The 21,913-nt window shown below is 42.3% G+C and overlaps 1 protein-coding gene across 2 annotated transcripts in view; it reads left to right on the top strand.

Moving 5' to 3' along the window:
* LRRK1 (leucine rich repeat kinase 1) overlaps positions 1 to 21,913 on the top strand; it is a 79,859-nt gene that overhangs the window by 21,897 nt on the left and 36,049 nt on the right. For both annotated transcript variants that reach the window (XM_085308594.1, XM_085308593.1), the window contains exons 4-12: positions 1,178 to 1,349; positions 3,610 to 3,789; positions 4,437 to 4,585; positions 13,152 to 13,378; positions 13,895 to 14,022; positions 14,275 to 14,438; positions 15,154 to 15,291; positions 18,750 to 18,862; positions 19,972 to 20,048. In XM_085308594.1, the coding sequence (XP_085164720.1) occupies positions 1,178 to 1,349; positions 3,610 to 3,789; positions 4,437 to 4,585; positions 13,152 to 13,378; positions 13,895 to 14,022; positions 14,275 to 14,438; positions 15,154 to 15,291; positions 18,750 to 18,862; positions 19,972 to 20,048 (1,348 nt within the window). The remainder of the gene's footprint in view (positions 1 to 1,177; positions 1,350 to 3,609; positions 3,790 to 4,436; positions 4,586 to 13,151; positions 13,379 to 13,894; positions 14,023 to 14,274; positions 14,439 to 15,153; positions 15,292 to 18,749; positions 18,863 to 19,971; positions 20,049 to 21,913) is intronic.

Genomic DNA, 21,913 nt, shown 5'->3' with positions numbered 1-21,913 from the left:
CTCCTGCTGGCTTTACTGGGGTCAGTATTTCACATCAGACTGCCAGTTCATCGGAGCTCATGAGGGTGTGTTGGCTTTGCGAGATGCAGAGAGTCTTGCACTTTTCTGCCTTCTCTCCAAATTGGCCAAGTGCAAGTTCACTGTGGTCTAGGAGACTCCACTGACCTTCAGTGTCCTGCTTTGCAGCTTATGTGTACGAGACTTGATCTTCAGGAAGTGTGTAGTATCTTGGGTTGCTGGGCTTCTGGTGGAGATGGCAGGCAGAATCCATGTGATATTAGCAAGGATTGAAAGTTGCTGTATTATGGAACTCAGTCCTGCATTCAGTAGCTGCATAGAAAAAACTTAAAATCTTTTCTTCTCAGTATGGTGGACTACTGTAATACAGAAAACAAATGAAGTTCCTAGAGACTTAGAAAGTTGGTTACAGTRCAAGAGATTTGTTTGCCAAAGACTGAAGTATTTCTAAAATAGTAGTGTTAAAGTCTTGATTGTGGTGAAGTAAACAGCAGAACGTACACTAAATGTAAAATTACTATGCAAGATTCTCAGCTGATAAAAACAAACACTTTATACTAACTGCACATCTGGCCCCGAGTCTTCGTTATGCAGGTATATACTACTCTTTGCAGCACATGTCTGTCTGAAGGTCGAGATGCATGACACACGCTGTGTTAGAATTTATGTAAATTTTCAGGTGAGATAGTGTCACAGCTTTTGCTGAATCCTCCAGAATTACCCTCTTTCCTCCCTAAACACTACCRTTACTGTGTATGGAGAGTACTTGAGAATTAAATCCAGACTTAATGGCTATCTGCAAAATAATATACCATCTCACCTGCTAGCAGAGCTGTGCAAATGCTGTTTCTGTTGGTCCATGGGAAATTGTTTTCTACTTACCGTGCTGGACCTTGGGCATTTTTGCAGTAAAGCCATGCGAAAGACTGTTAAACAAAAACAATAGATTAATATAATTACTTATTTCATCAACAGCAGTGGTTATATTGGCTATTAGTGTTCATGACGATCTTAGCTAACCACAGTGACAGAGTGYATGCATTTACATGGGCATGAATAAATACATAGCTCTAGAAATGTCCTCTTCCTTTGCCTGCCCCTTTTATAGAAACGTGGAGAGGGTCCCAGAGAGTTTATTTTGCTGCATTTTCTTTGCCAGTGTCAGCTTTTGGGTATTGCAGCAGCATATGGAGATCTGCAGGCAGTGAGGTATTTACTGAAGGAAGCATTAGTGGTGTTACCAACAGAACCTAATGATGACAACGCGGCTGTGGTGGCTGCATATTTTGGACATAAGGACGTTGTGAAAGAACTGCTGGACTCCTTGCATGGTAAGCCTGCTGTTGGGTTCTCTCTGYCTTCTCTCTATGCTGCTCAGTAGCTGTGTGCTATAGTTTCAAGCAGACATTTTTTTTTCCACTTGCCTTGAAAGGGGAGGGATTCAGTCATGGGAAAGTGGGTGGAGGGGTCTAATATCTGCTGTGTCTTAAGAAAACTTCCCCCATGGGGGAGAAAACACAGGCATAAAAGTATTCTGTGTTTGCCAATTGGAAGTAGGGAAAGATGCCATTTAGGCGATTCATTCCCATCAACCCTCACAGCTGGGTAACATCCCAGACCCCGCAGAGAAATTACGGGATTTTCAGGAAACGGCATCATCCCACTGTGCTGATCCTGCAGACGCAGCGGTGCTGGGAGGGAGAGAGTGCAGCACGACTGTCTGACAAGTAACAGTTTAGGTGCACAGATGGCAGCAYGTTCTTTGCTCTATTGTTCCTGCCTTTTTGATCTGACTTCTAGGGGAATTCCCTGGTTTGAATCATCATTTTATTTTTTCATGCTTTCATTGATACAATGATTTTATGGCAGAATGAAACATTTTTTTAGCCCTAGATGCAATTCTTAAGGCAGGTTTTTCATTAAATAAAAAGTCAGGGTGAATTACTCATCGCTGTCTTGACCTCAGACACGGCAGTGGTCACAAYGGCTAAGCTTATCCTCTGCAACCTTTGATCTGAATATGGCTCTGGCTCCCCACCAAAGCTATGTACTTGCCAGCAGCCTTGATGAGAACAGGAATAACTTGCTGGGACACCTGCATGTTTGATTTACTTGGACTGTTAGAGTGATAACAAGTAACAGAAACTTTCCACTTTAGTGGTGTGTAATTAAATGTAATATCATTCAGCCAGAGAGGGAGACTAATGAGGCTGCTTTTAAAATAAATTATAATAATAATACTCTCAGTAATGAAAAGTGACTTAAGTAGATGCTGGAAACTTAGGTAGGTTTAGAACTGACCAGATTTCCTTAAATGCTGTGATTTGGGGGACTTGGGTGCAGAGATTAGCCCTGTAAAGATACAGCTTTCAGAAGTTTTTTATACAGAATCCTCAAGTGGCTTCCTTGTGAAGTTATGTAGAGACTGATCACAGAGTTTGGAATAAATTACATGTGTATCCCGTCCAGGAGCATTGCCTTGGTCAGCGCATGCAGTGATTCTGGCTCCATGTGAACTTCRGGCTTATAATTAAAGTGGAGGCTGATATTTATAGTGTGAGGGTGAGAGACATAGTAAAGCTGTTATGGGTGCAAAGCATGACATTATTTCTGCAGCAGCTTGGGCTTGTGGACCTTTCTGCAACATTTTACATTGGATGTGAATTAGTAAGATAAAACGAGGTGGTAGTGTAAATCAGGGAAGATTGAGAGGATGGCTCACTGTTAGTAGAGATAATCGTGTCATAGACATTTAGTCATGAGGGCCAAAATTATGCTCACCTAGAGGAAAGCGATGCTCCCCAGACAAAATACAAATTCAGCAAAGAAGCAGTTTGGAGATGACTAAAATTATTAGCAAGTTCATGCTGAAATCAGAACATGGGATTTTAATTTTTAGCCCTAAAATACATTTGCCTAAATTTACTGTGAATTGATGATTAAAAAAAAAAAAACACTAGAAATGGAATATTTCAGTGGGAAATTGAAATTTTTGTGGGAAATTTTTTGCTTGCAGTGAAAACCAAATAAAACAATTATTTCACATTATCTAAAATATTTATTATTGACCAGAAAGATGAAAAGTCAGCTGTTTTTCCCTATTCTTTATATCCCCTCTCRTGAAGCTGAAACAAATAGCCTGTCTTAGATGTTTGTATCTGACATCTGCAGGATCAGTCCTTTTGTCTCTGGATGCGAGACAGTCTTGATCACCCCTTGCCACTTCTGCTTGGGAGTAGATGTTGGATTTTCTACCAACAGCCTAGCAGCCAGCCTCCCCAAGCCCTACACTTGTCACTAGCTTATGCATGATTAGGTCAGGGCTAGTCAAAAAAAATTACTCATTAGAGGGTAGGTAATGAGAAGCAGAAGGAAAGCAGGTTGCTCACAGTTCAACTGAACAGAAGAGATTGTGTCAAATCAATTTAGGACTGCTCTGTAACACACTTTTGCAGCGCTCTTTTGCCATCAGGGGCTTCATCCTTTGCATAGCTGTTATTTGTGGATGACTTCACAGACTGGACCAGCAGCATCAGCTAAATCAATGCCTTTTTTTTTTTTTTTTTTTTTTTTTTTTTTTTTTTTTTGTAGGTCCTAGTACTTGCCAGCAACTCCTGAACTGGATGCTGGCCATAGCCTGTCAGCAGGGACACTTGGACATAGTAAAACTCCTGATTCGAGTATATAGTGCTGATCCGGAGAGCTGTGCAGTCAGGAAGAATGAATTTCCGGTTCTTATACGGTTGCCCCTGTATGCTGCTATAAAGGCAGGTATGTATTTGCATACTTCAGAGTTTTATCCCTTTCCTGCAATGTCTTTTAAAGAATGGGCTGAATTCTTGTTCCTGTCGGGGAATGTACTGGTGTGGCCTGGCTTCCCTGGAATTGTTCTGAATTTACACTACCACAATRTGTTAGAACAGAATTGGCTCTAAATCTTTTAATTTAGCCAGATTTAAGGCAGGACCTTCCTGAGTTAAATTACTGAAMATGCTGAAGGGTTGAACTTTCCTCTTTAATTTTAAATGCCTTGGGGTGAGGGGAAAAGCAGTCCAAAAATAGAAACCTTGCAAATGTAAGTATTATTGTGGTGGGTACTGCAGCACAAAGGTTTGATTTAGGCTGAGCAATTTATACTTCAAAGCACAGCTGTGTATATAGTTTAATAAGGGAGGAAAAGAAAAAGAAAGAGAGTCTAGGCCAGTGCTTTCATATAGTGTCTTTGCTGTCTCGAATTGACCAAACTAAACCCCCATCACTGGAGGAAACAGTCTTTATATAGTTCAGTTCCCTTTTTGCACACCCCCATGCAGATTGTTTTTTTCATAAGTGGTTATTTCCCATTGATTTCTCTTCAGCTCTGTGTTGATTCACTTGCATAAAAACAAAAGAACAGACAATCTTCCTTTTCTCTAAAGGGAATGAAGATGTAGCTGTGTTCTTATTACGGAATGGTGCTTTCTTCTGCTCCTACATTCTGATGGACAGTCCTGAATCCAGCAAACACCTTTTGAGGAAGTATTTCATCGAGACAAGCCCACTACCAGGTAGCACTCCAGCAAAAACAGTAAGTAGCCRTTTATCTGTCTGAAGAGATGCTCTTTTAAAGGAGCATCATGTTCATATTGATATTTATCTTTGCATACCATTGTGGCAGGTGGCTTTCCTTCTTGGCTAAGAGCCTTGCGGTTTACTCCCCGTTTAGAGAATGAGCCRTGAAAGTGGCTTTCATGCCGATGCTGAATTGCAAGGTATAAAACATGAGGCCTTTAAATAGTATCACTGTGCAAGCTGGTATGTGTGGTAGCTTTTGCTTGGCCATTTTAACACTGGTAGGTGAAATATGCTTATGGTGTGGAAAGGAAGCATGGGCTTTGTGCTCAAAACATGTCGGAGAGGAAAGCTCTACCATAGGTGGCTTCTGTGACCCCAGGCAAATCACTTCCTTCAGGTTTCTGCGGTCCATTTTGGTTGCACACAAGCTCTGTGCTGGCCAGGACCATTAGCATGGCACAGAGCTGAGCATATAAACCCTTCTCTGCCCTGGGTCTGTGAGCTCAGAAACAGTCATGCAAACAGGCTTGTATGGCTCTTGGTTAACTTGGAACGTGGATAGAGGAAGTTAAAAATATATTTCTCCCTGCCTCGGGTCCTCAGCAGTAAAAGATGTCTGGTAGCCTTTATTGTCACTCTCAGGATGTGTTTGGCTATCTGGAGCAGGAGGGAAGGTCGTAATGTGATATTAATGTGATCTCTGTGCTTGTCCCATGTAATGGATTTTTGGGGAAACACAGGCTATGCACTAAATTTTGTTAGCCAACAAAAAGAAACTGAAGTCGTCTTGGGTGGACAGGAACTCTGTTTACTACTTAACTATCAACAGGCTTTCAGCAATTTTGGTAATTTACTTACATCTCATTTCTTCTGTTGTARAATGGAGATATTTAAACTCCTCATATCTTACAAAGCTGGTGGGAAGTTTAATACATTCCACAGAGATCCACAGATGAGGGGCATTTTTTTAAGGCAGAGAATTATTACATTTAATAGCTATCCCGTATCTTTGTATAACTAGGCTATATTGTTGATTCTCTTAAGCGCTGTTATCCAAACTCCTTTACTCAGAACTGAAGGATGTCTCACAGCACGCAGTGTTACCGCTCTGTAAGGAAGCGTGTGACATTTCATGTTATTGATCACTTCTGCCATTAATTTTAGTTTTCAGGCATTTTCACTTTCCCCTTCAGCAGCTAGATTAACTGAGGTTGAACAGGAACAACAGAGCCCTGAGTTTTCAACAGCTACAGTTTTCATCAGATTGTAAAAACTGTGCCAAAAGATGGTGAGGGAGGCCTTTGGTCAGGGCTCTGTCTGTGCAAATCCCATTGCTGGTTGAGTAGTTGTTTGCCAGCTTGTAACCTTGTGTGGTGGYGATTCCACTTTGGTGTTAAGTATAAATATGCAGCGAGATTTTCTTAGTGTTACAGACTTCTCCATTGCCTGTTTTCCTGCCCAAACTCAGTCTCACTGGATTCCAGATGGTCCTGTCGGTGTCAGGAACGACAGTGCACATACATGAGCTTGCAGCTTGGGAGTCACCACTATAGGATTTGTTCTTTCRTTGGCAAATAAATAAAAGGAAGCTAAATGCTCAATCCTCCTGGATAGGAGTTGAAAAAATTACATGTTTGTTAAGAAGAAAAGTTTTCCAACTAAACAGAGAATTCAACTTGAATATGACTGCTTTTACCATTTTCAAAATTTTTTAATTAAAAAAAAWWTTTGATTTTGTTTGAATAATCTTAAATCCTTCCAAAACCGTTGAGGTGTAGCTTTGGTGCTTCAGGGTATAGACTGCACCCATGGCTGTCAGTATTGTGTTTGTGCATGGTATAAACCACCACATCCCAGATGATGTTCTCCAGGAACACCTTCAGGACTCTTCAAGGTGTTCTTGTAGGTCACTTCTGAGATATGGTTCACGACCCATGGTGAGAGTGGTGGCAGATAGGCTTAATGGTGCCCTGGATGTTGTTTTGCAGAACATTGTGGCCCAGTATCCTCTTTTCAGAGTCCTTTTCTGCTCTAACCAGGACCACACAAAATGATGTAGTGTTCAGACTGACTGGCTGGTGTGTTTGGGGAATACTGTTCCTAGTGGTGTAGAGAAAACTGGTAGAATTTCCTAAACATTTGAACCACAGAGAAGAGGTCTATTTTCTTTATGAACTTGTTGGCAATATTTAACTTAGCTGCTGTAATAAATGACTCAGCTTTGCTGTTGTCACACCCTGAATGAAGAAGAGAGAAGTCTTAAAACATGAACTAATTGCAGAAGGGCTTGTTTTTATTTTGTTTTAAAAGGCAAAATACAAAAAAAAGAGAGAGAGAGAGAGAAGCTTGACCTTGATTATCCTAGTGGCTGTTTTTTATATGTTGCATATTTAAGGTTTTCTCTTTTAATTCAGTTTGKCAGGCTAGCCCAAATTCAGGCAATTTTGTTCTAATTTGTCTGCAGAGCTCAGATCTGACAGTCACACCCACTGACTTTTTTTGAAAAAACACAACTTCATGGTGGCTACAAACAAGCTACCTTGGTGCTTTCTTCATATCTCTGAAGGTTCACGAATGTTGCTCTTCCTGAGCTGTGGGAGGAGGCACAGATAGTGTGTGTGGAGATGCTGGCACGTATGGCAACCAGCTGGACTTCAGAAAGCCTCTCCTCCAAAACAGGGGAGACCAAACCCTGACCGTTTCAAAATAAGCCCAAAACTTCTAAAGGGACTTGTCCCATCTAGACTATCTCTGAGTGGGAGCACTGGCCAGATGACTTCAGAGCAGTTTCACAGCAATGAGTGCTACCAGCCATGCGCAGAGGGTGGTTGGAAGCCTTCATGTAGCTATCACACTGCRTATGGTGCTGCGCTTTCTGAGCCTCCAGGAGTCACATCTCATTTTTCTAATGTTCGTTTCTCCTTTTTTTTTTTTCCCTGAATGTAAATATATCTCCATGCCAAGCCACTATCATGCAAAAAGGAGGAAATGCTCCATTTTTACAGGAATAGGTAGCAAATGACAAAAATAACCCCCTGTGTCTGGGCACAGACTCTAGACATTCGGATCAGTGTAGTCATTTTTTCACTTTTCAATGTGTGCAATGTTAGTTTTTTTTTTTTCCCCCCATTACAAACTGGAAAAGAGATTAAACTGCTGCATTTTCCCAAGGAAATATTTTGCCAAGATTTTTATATACAGGCATATATATATGTGTGTATGTGTGTGAATATTGTCTGATTTCTTTATGCACAGCCTGGCTGATCTCAGTTCCGTCACCACCAGTAGAGAAGTCTGCAGCGGTTCCTCTCAAGACTCGCACTAGCATTACTGACAGTGGAATTAGATTACCATCATTATAATAACCCAACTATGGCAAGAGCAAGTTGCTGCTGGRGCATGTGAAGTCAATTAGGAGAAATATCTGTCAGCCTTTTCTGACCACCTTACCAACTAGTTTTAAATTTAAGTAAATGWTTTTTTGCATTTATAGTTCATAATTTGGCATTACTTGGCCCGGAACAGTGGGATTTCTTGCTTCTGCCCAGTTTCCAGTCCCTTGCCTTCCTCAACATATACCCTGACATCACTGCACTAGATGGTTTCCATTCAGTTTGCAAGACCTGAGTGTTCTCCCCACTGAGAATTTCTTGCCTTGGCAGGAAGAGGAGTCTGCAGTTGTTTTCCTCACTCTTTTGAAGACCAGTGAGCCACCAAGGGTCAGGCTGCACCTGGGAACGGCAGACACTGGCCCTCCAGCTGGTGCCAAACAGAAAGGTTGAGTTGGTTCCTGGGCTTGGCAAGTTCGACATCACAGCCTTTTGGCATCCTAGAGACAGGCTTTTCTGGGAAGCTAGTGGAGATGATGAAGTGTGAGTTGGGGAGGAAATCCCCATTCTTCATGGTGTTACAGTTGAGCTTTCTTTCACTTAATTCTGTTTTCACTACAGAGTGCTGAGTCAAATGAATCCCTAATATAACTACCCTGACAGCAGGGTATTTAAACCAAGGATGAATTTGGTCCACTACTTTGAAGTCAGACAAGAGGGCTGGCTGATCTCTCCAGCATGCAGCACTTGAGTAGAAGAGATGCAGACAGGTCCGGGCTCCAGATGAGCCGGCAGACTAAGCTCAAGGTGCTTCCTGCTGCGATTTTAAAAGCTGCCCGGGAGACACGGACGTCTGCCTCACAGGGTTCATAGCAAGTGTTGGATTTCAGAATCTCATATATGGTTATAGAAGTCACTGTCTGAATTCTGCAGTTATCTTTGTATCACATTATAATACCTTGAGGCCATGATCTGCATTTTTGAGATGAATGATTTGCAGTAATCTAAATTCAAAGTAGAGATGTGTATCAGTCTGAAATAAGAGGCAGCAGAGACGCATGGCCCTACTTGCACCCATTTAAAAGCAGGTTATATGTCATATTATTACCGCATTGGTTGTGGTCTACTCAAGGACAAGTCCCTTTTTGTATTGAAGTAAGAGCCAGGGCCCACTATTGAGAGCATCATGTTGAAACAGAGCAAGAGCTGAGGGAGGRGATAAACACCAGCAGTTCTTTTCTTCTGATTTATTTTATTTACTGCAGTTTTGTTGGCAGAGCTTAGACAAGTGGAAGAGAAGGAGCTGGAGCCTGTASTGTGCGTTTTTCCTCCTGGCTCTGCTGTGAGATGAGGAAGTGTTACTGTCCCATTATATGGATTGGCAAATGAAGGCTGGGTAACCAGAGCCAGGGACTGGCGCCACACAGGAAATCTGGGGCAGGGACAGGGGCTCTGGAGTCTGGATCCAGGATCTCAACCTCAAGAGCCTGCYTTCTTCTAAGAGGTGGAAACAAAATGAGCAAGCCAGCCCCAGGCCTTCGTTCCCACCACTGCGGGCATTTCAAAGCACTGCATAGATATATGCATCCTGTATGCGAGTGAAAAGTCTGTGCACAGCCTTTTGAGTGGAATATTAGCTTGGATTTTTGGCTATAATTCTGATTTTTTGTGCTTCTGTGGGATTAGGTAAAATATGTGAGTAGTTCAGGGAGTTGGATTCTCTGGTCGTGCAGAAGCTTAGGAGTACCTTAGGAAAGGTACTACGGAGATCATCCCGCTTTATATCGGACTCTAAAAGATGTTAAAAAAAAAAAAAAAAAAGCCAAGCCATTTTTCCTTTCCTGGCTCCTTTTGGGCCATGATGTGGGTCCTATGCGTGCACTGCCATTGCAGCAATACCATTTCCAAAGGAAAAAGTGTCAGGAAGGCCCTATTTCCATCTTACTGTACTGTTCAAAGTTATTCTGAACTCCCAAGGTAAACCTCCTCTCTGAACATCTTTGCTGTGTGTTCTGCCCTGTGCAGTGCTAGTCTTTGCTTKGCAATCATAATATACCCATAGTAATAAGTAAAAGCTTAGGTTAGCCATGCTGAAGTCACCTTTGGATGTAATTTCACTATTTACTTTTTATGCGGGGACAAGGGAGCTTTGATCTGCTGCCTGCACTTTGCACCAGCAACCGGGGATCAATAAAGAGCCACTTTGGCTGCTGCCCAGGAGCTCCCTGGAGCTCCCTTTGGTTCCAAACCCCACGTCTTGACAGCAGTGCGGGTAAGCGGGAAGCCCCTGACTTACCAGGGTTTTTTTTTAAGGATACAGCAATGCCTGGAACTGCTGCCTAACAGCTTGGGTTTTCCCCTAGCTGTTCTATTCTAACCCCATATTTTGGCTGAATCTTAACACAGCTTTTGGGAGGGAAAAAAAAGTCTACATTCCTGAAAAGAAAGGCAACAGGACAGGGTATGTGTTGCAAGCCAAGGTCAGTTGTTGCAGTGGCTGGTACTCTGTTAGAAACATTTCTCATGTATGGAGGCAAACTGTATATCCCACTTGACTAGCTGGATCTTTGTTACACCTTTCTTTGCTAGCTTGGAGAGGCAGTTCCTATTAAAAAAATCGCATGGAGCGCATATTGTGGGGAGCAGACCCTTTCTTAACACTTTCCTAGGACAGAGGGTGTGTGCTAAGTGATTTTGCTAATAAAGTATGTGGTTTTTACCCAGTACTGTTAGGTAGGAGTGTAGTATTTTTGTTTCTATATGGGCAAATGTTACCATGTAGATTTAGTTGTAGTGGCATAGAAGAGCTTTTGCTGGTATGGCCTGCAAACCATGATAAACATGTCAGTAACAGAATTTTCTTGCCAATTAAGCTGTATTTTCATCAGGGACAATTTTAGCTGATCTAAGATGGAGCTCCAGTGATGCTGTCCTCTCCTGTCCCCAGCCACGCATTCCTCCCTCCTCTTGTGCCACTACCATTACAAGTCTGCTTGTGGTGACCTTGGCCAGGAGGCTAAAGCAGCCAAAAATTCTCTAAAGTAAATATTACTATTGTTTTCAGACAAGGTGGTGCCCTGAACTTGCTCACAAGCGGGCAGGCAGGTATCAGCACTGCTGCACGATTTTGTTYGGTGTGGAACTGGGTTCCTGCTTTGCTTAGACGTTTGGTGTCTGGTGCCTGTTTGGGAGTTCTCGAGGCAATTCATGGCGATGACTAGGAGGAAATAATCAAGTGTCTCAACACAAACTCACTCGTCCCCTGTGAGGTTTCCTCATGCCAGGAAGGTCTTCCAATCCCTTAGCATCAGGACCACGTCCCTCTTGAAGCACCGGGGTAGTTAGGAATGGAAGAGGCAATCTGACCTATGTGTTTATGCTCTTTCTGTACCATAAATCACAACTGACGCCACTGATACTTGTCCAGTGATGCAAATAAGCTCACTTTGGTACTGTTACGGCTGACATACAGAATTTAAAACTAGRTTTCTTAAGCACCAAACTGTTAAATAACCAGACTTGGGAAACCTAGTTACAAAGCTGAATTCATTTCCTGCAGGTGTAAAAGCTTTGAAATGTAACTGTCATGGGATACTGCGTATTTTACAGTAGTGGTGRATGCTCGGCTTAGTCTGATTCTTTATTGCCACTGGCTCGGTGCGTTTTCTATGGGGCATGCCAATGAGGGCAACATTAGGCAAACAGCCTGTCCTCTCTGCCTTGGTTTCCACAGTGATACAATGAGCATAATATTTTCCTTCATATTCCAGGGCTGACCTGAGGTTTCGCTAGTGAATTCTTGAAAAGCACTGTCTGTGCTAAATAATGTTGTTACAAATTTCTAAAAAGTACAACTCTTCATGCCTTTCCTTTATTCCATTCTCATAATCATCTTATAGTTAAGATCTTCATTTCCCACAGTTCGCTCGCAAATACTTATTTGAGATAAACCTATGTTTCCAATTTCTCCCTCTCCGTTCCCCAAATGTATTGCTTTTAATTTTAAATTTGGAGTTGCGAATCTTGCTATATTAGGAGAAATTGGACAGCAAATTGAATTTGCTGTTGAGTCCTTTCTGCCTCCTAGTGGTGAGTTAATGCATCACTTCRTTGAAGCTATCTTCAGGGTGAGTTATGTCAAAGTTCTGAGCTTATGACAACATTTGAAGACTAACATTTTTAAAGTAGGTATTTTGGGATGCAGATCTCATTTCAGATTTCCTTTGTAGARTGAGATGCTTGCACTGATGACTTTCATGTACTTGCACTTTCTTATAAGTGAGCTGGAGTCTGAAGTAAGTATTTATGCCTTTCACAACGACTTCTGTTTTTTTCCAAAAGACTTCCTCATCTAACCGTCAAAAGCAGTGGATGATGAAAGGACACAGGTGCCAAAATCACACTCACAAATTAAAAGAATAAAAGCTTCCTAAATAATAGTGAGAAAAAATCTAGTATTTAGAAATGCTCAGCAAGAAGCTSTCTGCCTTTTCCTGCCTGTCCTGGATGTTCCTCTGCAGGACCTAAGCCTTCCCCAGAATGGTTCTGGGCTGCTGCTGCTGAGAGGTTTAAAACCCCAGAATGGTGCCATGGCATATAATAATTATTCCAGCAATCAGCTTCCTGCTGGCAAGTTGTGACCACACTTCGCAGATCTATCCTTGTCCTCTCTATAGATGCACAAGCAGCGATCCCTGAGTGCTTCCCACACTCACTGCTCCTGAGAAATGCCTCTGRGTCAGTTTGGCCTCTGCTGATTCTCATCATCTTTTGGAGAGCTGAGCAGTGATGCAGGTCACTTCCCTGAGACAAGCTAGGGTCTGGATGGCAGGTGGTTTGCGTAATCTGTCCATATCATGCTGCTACCATAGGGTCTGAATGAAGAGCAGGGAGCCAGCCTCGTGGAAACTTGTTGCACGTTGCTGGATGAACAAGCATTGTGGTCTGCTCAGCTTTAGGGTGGGAGAGAGGGTTTCAGGCAAGGCTGGAGGTAGTGCATGAGCAGGTGAAGTCTGTCCTCTGCACTGGCTCTTGGTCTTTGAATTGAAATCATGGAGTAGCTGTGGTGGGAGCTGCTGATACCCCGGTGTTATTTCATCTCAGTCAGTTAATTCCTAGAAACAGATTGGGAAGTAAGCARAATTTCCGTATTCTGATCTGCCGGATTCCCAGTGGTGTGACAGGCTGGTAGCAATCAAGCAAGAGGGATTTTACTAATGTCGTTTTCTGTCCTTTCTTTGACACGTGCAGGCTTTGTGTGTGAACTGGTCAAACCTCAAACTGCCCTGGGTGGATCTGGACTGGCTGATTGATATCTCCTGCCAGATAACTGAGCTGGACCTGTCTGCCAACTGCCTGGTCTCCCTTCCATCCGTGATTCCTTGGGGCCTGATAAACCTCAGGAAGCTGAGCCTGGCTGACAATCAGCTCACCGAGTTACCCAGTGTACATTCATCTGATGAAATTATATGTACCAGGTGTGTGCGCTGGATGCTGACAGCATGCTTACAGRGAGCTGGTGCAAATGTCAGTTGTGCTTGTGTGAAAACTGCTTAAATAAGAGCATACACAGGAGCTTCTTGGTTTATTTTCTGTCTGTTGCAAGGTTTAATTTAGAATTTGCTCTTTTTCATTCTCAGTATTTCCAAGTTAGTTGTCAGGTCAAACATTGGGACTTTTTTTCCTGTGCTGTCCCATGTTGCTTCTACTTCTTTCCAGTTCTAGTGAGCTCCACTCCTGTTAGAGGAGAGTTTAAGTCCAGATGGATGTTTGCTGGCTAGTATCAGCTATCTGACCTGTTATCTCTCCAGACCATTTCTGTCTGCTCCTTGACAGAGTTAACTTTATAAACATGGCTTTTTGCCCTGCCCTAGGAGAACACATTCCAGCTGCTTTCATTCAGATCTACAGCTGTCCTGATAAAATAAATACCTATGGCAATGTGAGTCTTAGCTAGTGTTTTCTTGATGCCTGACTGTCTTCTGTACTCACAGGTTACTTGAGGTTGATGTCTCCAGCAACAGGCTCTCTACMCTTCCTTCTGGATTCCTACATCTTAAAAACCTTAAAAAACTCATCGCTACCAAAAACTATATGGAGAAATTGTTTGACGAGGAAAATAGTACGTGCGATCCAGTGTTACTTTACATTTCAAGGCCAGATTTGTAAGGGGGAACCCCAAACTATTACAATAATGTCTTAAAGCCAATATTAGCTACAGATGTTTAGCATCTGTCAAGCCTTTATCCAAACTATGTGAAAGGCTTTGTTATTTTTATTGCTTGGGGTATCTTTTGGCTCTTTATCTAGTGAGTTGTCATCATCAGATCGCTATCAGACTTGCATCAAATCTGCAGTGTTTTGTGTTTTTTAGCAACCAATTGGATTGGTTTAAGGAAGCTGCAGGAGTTTGACATCTCTGACAACAGGTTGGTGGAACTTCCAACCGTTTTTCTATACTGCTTCAAGTCCCTAAACATACTGAATGTTTCCAGAAATCARCTGAAAGTGTTTCCAGATCCCTGGGCCTGCCCCTTGGTAAGTCAAAGTGCTCTATCAGAACCAGAGGCTGAAAAAACTGTAGAAACAGTGCAAAGAATATACTGTGATACATGTCTTATGCTAAAAGGGCTGCTCTGTTTCTGTAGAAGTACTACTGCGTGATTTGGTTTACGAATCTCAAAGCAAATCTTTCTGAGGTKCAGCCTTTGTCACGATGTTGATGACTTCAGTGGAAAACTTCCAGAAGCATGTCTCACATGGATGCATTAGTTTTGTCTAGTTCATGTGAACAGAAGTGCTATTAGGATCATTTTACAGAATGCAYGGACTTTCTTCAAAATTAACTTTGCCCAAACCCGCGGATACATCAGGCATCCGTACCCACACATCACTGTCACTTTATTCCTGATTGCTACAAGAAAAGTTAATGACAAGACTGCATGAATAGCAAGAGAACAGTGTACTTAGCTAAGTGTTTGTTTATGGTGATGGTTTTTCAAAATAACTTTTGAAATACTTCTTTTTAAAGCATTTGCCAACTGATGCACATGCCTTAAAGCATGCTACTCCTCAGCAAATCTTATGTGTGTGCATGCACAATGGTTTATCTAAATTAAAAAATACAAAGAGATTGACTGAAATGAATGTATTAGTGCATTGAATGTATCACAGCTGATTTACCTGATTCTTTAAAGACATGTTTACTATTACACACCACTCAGGTGAGTGTTTTTCCTTTTTTGTTTTCCAGAAATGTTGTAAAGCATCTAGAAACTCACTRGAATACCTTCCTGACGCATTGACTATTTTCTGGAAAAATCACCTAAAAGAAGTGGATTTTTCTGAAAACTCATTAAAAGAAGTTCCGCCGGGACTCTTCCAGCTTGAAGTAAGTGTCAGTTCTTCCCACCTTGCAGCTATTTCTGTTAGTATGTATTCAGAGCTCGAAGTCGGCTGCCTAGTTAAGATAGGAGACTACCTGCTATTTTGTGGTGATGAACACTGCTGTTGCACAGTGCCTCTGAGCACCCTGTAACCTCCCAAATAACCATGTTCCAGCCATCGTCCAACAGGATATGGCATCTAGCTTTTGACCCAGCCATCTTTGGATGTCTGTGGATTTCCATTCAGGAGACTGCAGTTTGGAAGACAACCACTGTATTGTAACTACAAGTTCCAGCCCTTGAAATAGAGATGTTAAGTGTGCTCACAAATATAATTTTCTTAAAAAAGACAAGGCAAGTTCTTCTTAATCTGGCACACCAGTGTGGTGTAATTAATTATTAGTCTTTCTCTGCTGATAGTATGGTTTGGAAATGGCCTGTTTGAATGCCCTAAATAATATCAGTTGGCATGTTACTGACTTCAGACTTGTGCAGATTAAATAGTTCTGCTCATTCCCTACTTATTTAATGAATGATGATTAGTTCTATGGTTTGTATTGGTGGCATGTGAAACATTTGCTAGGGAATCTGTCTCCCTCAAGAATAAGTCTGGTTTAGGGTAAGATCTCTCAAAGCCTCACAGCATGTTCACCCAAGTTTCCTTTACATTCTGCAAACTCRTTTGTGCAAACCTGCCTCCTCTTCTCCGTAGTCATCACTGATCCATAGTTTTGCTTCAGAATTCTTCAGAATTTGTGGCTTCACATGGTTTCACATGAAACCAAGCAGAACTTGGTGGTTTCCTCCAAGCTTCCCTTCCAGCTTGTGAAATTCAGGGTCATGGAGCCAACTGAATGGCCAAATAGAGGTAAATCTTTATGCAGAAGTTTAGCTATTTGCATTATTTTGGGAAGGACATGGAAGTGATGGTCCATATCCATGTCTAATTTGGACCTCAGGGATTTGCTGCAAAGAAGCATCTGGTTCCTCCCTCAACTATATTTTTTTAATGATCCCTGAAGATTTGGATCTGCTTTCTCATAATCTTTTGTTTTCAATTGCCATGTCTCTTGAAATAAAAAGAATCTTACAGTCTGTGAAACTTACATTTTCTGAATGTGCTAAAAATAAGCCCTGGGGGTTGGAAGCTACTATAGCAGATGTTAAACACTAGATGGTGCTTCAGGGGCACATTTATTTGGGTGGTGCTGCTCTGAGGCTGCAGAGGRATGGGATGTGAAGACTCCCAGTGCAGGGTGCCAGGGAGGGGCTCAGTGCAGTCCCTGCTGATGACCTGGCTGTGAAGTTAGCATGCTTTGGCTGCCCTAAATAATGCCAGTTCTTATCCATGTTTCTTCAGACTCACTCAGATAAAGGAAATAAACAGCAGGTTTTTTCAGTTCCTGCAGGGCTAGAGTGTGGTTTAAACTATGACTATCTATTGCYGTGTAAAGGAGCCATGACTCAGTTCTCAAGACTGATTTGCTTCTCTTGAAGAGACCTGACCCTCTTGGAGGGAGGTATGCAGGTTAGAGTCTGGTCAGCTCTTCCCCATCACAAGCTGACGGAGACAGCCTAATTTGGATGCTACGGTTCCTTCCCTCAGGCAGGCATAATCTAATGCAGCAGAGCCCTTCTTGCATGCTGCAGCAGGTGGTTGAAAGAAGTTGTCTGCTACTGTCGTTGCCTCACTTCTGGAGACACCCGTTCTCTTCCTGAAAGGCAGCAAAAATGGAGAAGTTGGAGCTGAGAGAAGAGGCGATTGCGAAACMAGGCTTGGTGGTCCTCAGAGTGAGTCCTGAAGAGCCACAGCCACTTGAAAGTAACTAATTTTCCTCCTGTGGARCAGGCACACAAGCATTGCATATAATCTCACCTCCTGGAGGGTGGCTTTTGTCAGGGTTTGTGGGGGACATGCAACAGTTGAYTGAAAATGGAGTGCTCCAGCTAGACCGCCCAGAACAAAGTTTGTGCTAATTCTGGAATTCTGGAACATGTAGCCTCCCTTTCCTCCAGGCTCCTGCTCAGGGATGTTTCGGGGGAGAAGTGTGAAGCATTGTCATTGAACAGCCCCATGCTGACACTTGGAGAGAGCTCGACACCCGCTGCCAACGGAGGACTGGTTCTTTTTTATGACGAGAGATTCAAGCCAATGGAAGAATAATGACAATAAAAGCGTCAGCTCTCAAGATGCAAGTGGCAGGGAGGGTTTTATAGTTTGTGCTGCTCTCCATCTTTCCTCCAGTGATTCCCCGTGCATACTTGCCGTTCTTATTTTACTTTCTCGAGTTGCACCAGAGCCCAGTGGTGCCCCTCTCATATCACTAGAGGGAGTGTTTTGCATGGTAATTGCCAAGACAGCGCTACCCGTTGTCCATCCCTTCTGCCACATGGATACCTCATATTTTTCCATTTGATAAGGGGGGAGAAAAGCCAATGGATTGCCTTCACGAGACATTGGTAATCTGGCTCAATGAAAACTAACATAAACCTTTTGTATTTTGTGGAGTACATCTAGCATCTAATATAAAGCTGAAGTCTCTGCTGGTACAACACGATTTCTGTAGGGTATAATTCATTAATACTAAGGTAGTTATGGAACTAAATAATTTAGCTGATGTTCTCCTTACCTTGATGTTCTGCTTACCTCAGTTTTCATGGAGGGATTTGCTGACTAATGCTGCTTGAAATTTTTCCATAGAAAACTGGTTTTCAGTGGAAAATCAGATTTTCAGCCAAATGAAAATGTTTGTTTTAGCTTAAATATTATTTTTAAAGGAAGATAGAAGAGCAAAAAAACTTTATAAATCTGATGTGAATTAATTTCTTTTTTCTTTTGTATTTCAGTTAAGTTTAAAGGAGGGCTTGTGTTTAGCCTTATTCAGAGTATTTGCAGCTGAGTCCTATCTGTGTGGTGGTGCTTTACAAGCCAGCTTCAGTTCTTGTTAAAGTTTCTCTCTGCAGTAAGGGGGGGGGAAATAAGTAGGTATAAGTAATACACATGTAAGTAATAGTACAAATTCTCCTTGCATAAAATAGTTCATATTTTGTATATTGATCTTATACATAGACAACAGGTGTAAGCTCTCTCTGCCATTAGCTAGCACACACATACAAGACTTCTCATCCATATGTGGCAGCCTACGTATGTAAATCACACCCTTCTCTTCCATTTGGGAAAGTTTCCTTAATCAAAATAAAATGTTCTCTTAAATAGATTGTTTCCAGTCGTATCCTTCAGCAAGTAGAGTAGTAATATCCCCGAACTAACAGTGATGTTGCTTTTTGCAGAAAATACGCTGCTGGAGACAAAAAGGAAATGTGTGCATGCTAGGCAGCCTGGACAGGATGTTCTTGTGAATAAGATGTACTTTCCTTGTGTTATTTAACAGCTATGCTAAAAAAACTCGTTCTGGGTGGCTGGTGGACTCTGTCTCCTAACTCCAGGCTTTTCCTCTTTTAGGCTTTGGTGTCTCTGAAGTTGCTGGGGAATCAGTTATCTACATTGCCTTCGCAAGATAAGTGGAATTGCAAACAACTTAAAACACTGGATCTTTCTAAAAACCAACTGGGGAAGTAAGTGTTTCTTTTAAATTTTATCTCAGAAAATAAAGACTGAAGAAATAATAGCAAACCTGATCCCTCGTGGAACACAAAGGGTGTCAGTGGTGAATTAATTACCTGCGTAGAAAGCATTGATATCTGCATACCACGTCTCTGAAGTATATTGTGTGTCTGTGACAGTGATGAATTATCCCTTACTGGCTCATTGGATATTTAGCACACTGCATCGTTTATTAAGTGGATAGATTACTTATAATGGCAATTTAATTTCAGAACTCGTGGAACTTTCTTTAACACAGCATTTTGTTCATCACTACAAATACTAGTTTGTGGGGAGTGTATCTTAACCATAAACCATCTGGCTGGACTGCAGTTTGTAGTTAGCGTGGGAGTATTGTTTTGGAAAATATGAAAAATCTTTGTTTTTTAAATGGAAGTGTAACCAGCTGCAAGTTCATAGAGAAGACTGACGTTAATAAGGTCATCCAATAAGAAAGTGATGTTCTTCTACTTAAAAACTACACTAAGGATGTTCAATATAGAGACTTAAAAATCCGTTCTCTTCTCCAGAACTACATTTAGTTGTGTCATACTTGCATACATAGATCTTTTCATTTGGGTGCCTGTCCAGAAAATTTTCTGGAGTCTTAGGAGCTGCTGTGTTGACTGATAAATACAAGTTAATATTTTTTGAATGTCTTGGTGCATTTCAAGAGTTGTATTGTTGGGTCATCTTCTCAGAGACTGCCAGGTGAGAGCAGGGAATGACAGCAGGTCGGTTCTGCAGTGCTTCTCGTGAAGCTTGTTCAATTTGCTGTTTGACAGCCTCCTTAACCTTGACACCCGTAAAGCCAGGGGTCAAGTGCTCTCGCCCTGTGAGCTGAAAGCACTGCCTTGCAAGGCTCTGTTAATCTGCCAGAAGAAAACCACTGGGTCTGGACGAGTGTTGGTGGAGTCTAGCACCATAATCGCACTTTGGGGCGTCAGCCTCATCTCTCAGAACCTGAGGGGAACCTGTAGGAGGGCCTGACCCTGCGTTGCGTAGCACTGGGTGCACAGCACCGGCACAGCTCTGAACTGCTCTTTTTTTTCCCCACGTTGCCATTTTGTTTTGCCCACAGGAATGAGGAGGGATTTAAAACAAAACGGATTCCCTTTTTCACCACGAAGAGCAGGGTGCGCTCTGGCCCCGAGGCAGGTAAGGTCCCTGGCAGTCTGCTGCCCAGAACAGATGCAGGGAAAACAAGGGCTGAGGAAGTCAGGTGAACTGAGAAGGGACCTGTGGAGGTTGGCTAGGGGGGAAATCACCATAAATTCAGCTGCTATTTTAACTGCAGGGGCATTTAAATTAAGAGAAAATATGTTTAGCTGAACTACTAAGGAAATGGTGCAACTGGTTGGTGCCATCAACACAGAATGAAGAATGGATGAAACCTGTTTCTTTCACTGAGTTTCTGTTCTTGCCTTTAAGATTATTCTTTTTAGCCCGAGTACTCACTTGTATAATCAGAAGGGAAATTAATCCATGGTTAGTGTTATTACTTTTAGCATCATTTCTGTGGTTGAATTTTAAATTGTTTTTTTTACCTTGTCTCTCTGAATTGCACCTGAAGTTGGGGGCAGAGCAGAAGAGATTTTCTGGATTAGTGCACTTGAAATCCCAGAGAGAACAAAGGACTATTTGAAGATATTTGCACTGCTCCCTGCTCTCTGTGGGATTCATCTGCATTTCTTTTTGCTTGTTTGTTTTATTTTAAAGCACTTGGAGAGCTTTCTTATATTCATCTGACTGAAGAATGGCTTGTTCCAAAGCATTCTTTGGGAACTGCAGAGTGCAAGAAAGCTGGCATCTTTGTGTTGCACCGCAGAGCAGTCCTCAGCTGCTTGCAGGGGGCAGAAGTCTTTCTGCCGCAAATGCTTTCTTAGTCTATCCTGAAAATTGTGTGGTCTCAAGTCAACATAGATAGATAAAAGAGGTAAATGTACYGAGTTATGGTAAGGGAGAAATTGGTTCAGTATAGCCTTAGTGGTGTTAACTTTAAGCTCCAGGTGGCTTTTCTGGAGGGCAGAGGCTCTACCTGCACCTCCAGGCAAGGTTTGTCTTGCTGCATTTGGCATCTGTGGAAGCAGAGGCTGCTACTCAGCAAGTCCCGTGTGTGTACCCTCATGAGGAGAAGAGGTTGATGTGCATTGTTTTTGAAGCAGGAAATGGAAATACAAATGCCACAGCGTCAGTGAAATCCTGAACGCAGAAATAGGAATTGAAAATAGGAGTCTGAATCTTCCGAATCTGTGGGGTCTGAGGCACCCTCAGTTCTCCTCTGCGCRGTGCCACAGTGGCATTTCCCAGCAGGGAGAGAAGGGAAGAGTGCAGCAGGCAAAGGCTGCTAAAAACACCTCAAAGGGGAATTGCAAACCCAACATCACCCTGCTCCATAAGGGGAGGATGGACTCTCTGCTGGTGCTGTCCAAACAGCCTTGACTCAGCATACCCTGGTGCAACCAAGAGCTCCCTGAGGTTGCTTCAGGTTGCTGGAGGGCCCCGGCGAGTCCACCTGGCTGGTGCTAGGGTTGAGTAGCCACAGAGTCAGAGCAAAGCCAGCTCATCTTTTTCTCTCAGTTTCTGTGCCAAGTATAGCTTGGTGAGACTAGAGGATGTGGCCAAGAATTTATAGAACATCAAGAGAAAACAGAAGCTGGAAAACATCAGCCGCTCACAGAAATCTCCTAGAGCAGTGGGGGTGGGGGCAAGCTTTCCTATGATTTTACTTACCAACAAAGCTATTTACTCAAGTCTAGATTATTTAAGGAGAATAATTTATGGATGCTCACTATACTCGATTGATAAATCTCAGAGTAACTCCATGCACATGTGTGTGGTATTCGTGGCATTTACTCATCCAAAAATAAAGTTTTGAGATGGGATTTTGTTTTAATTTTTCTTCAGTTCTTTAAAAGCAAATCTGAGCTCAAGCCAGAAAAGTCATAAATAACTCATGAATAAATAATTGAAATTCATAAACACCTTGAGCCTGCTTCCAATACAGTACACTCCTTTCCACC

The sequence above is a fragment of the Rhea americana genome, unplaced genomic scaffold, assembly GCF_003343005.1.
Source record: "Rhea americana isolate MKP2758 unplaced genomic scaffold, rheAme1 scaffold_28, whole genome shotgun sequence".
Taxonomy (NCBI): domain Eukaryota; kingdom Metazoa; phylum Chordata; class Aves; order Rheiformes; family Rheidae; genus Rhea; species Rhea americana.
The sequence above is the reverse complement of the archived record's forward strand: the minus strand, read 5'-3'. Positions and strand labels throughout refer to the sequence as shown.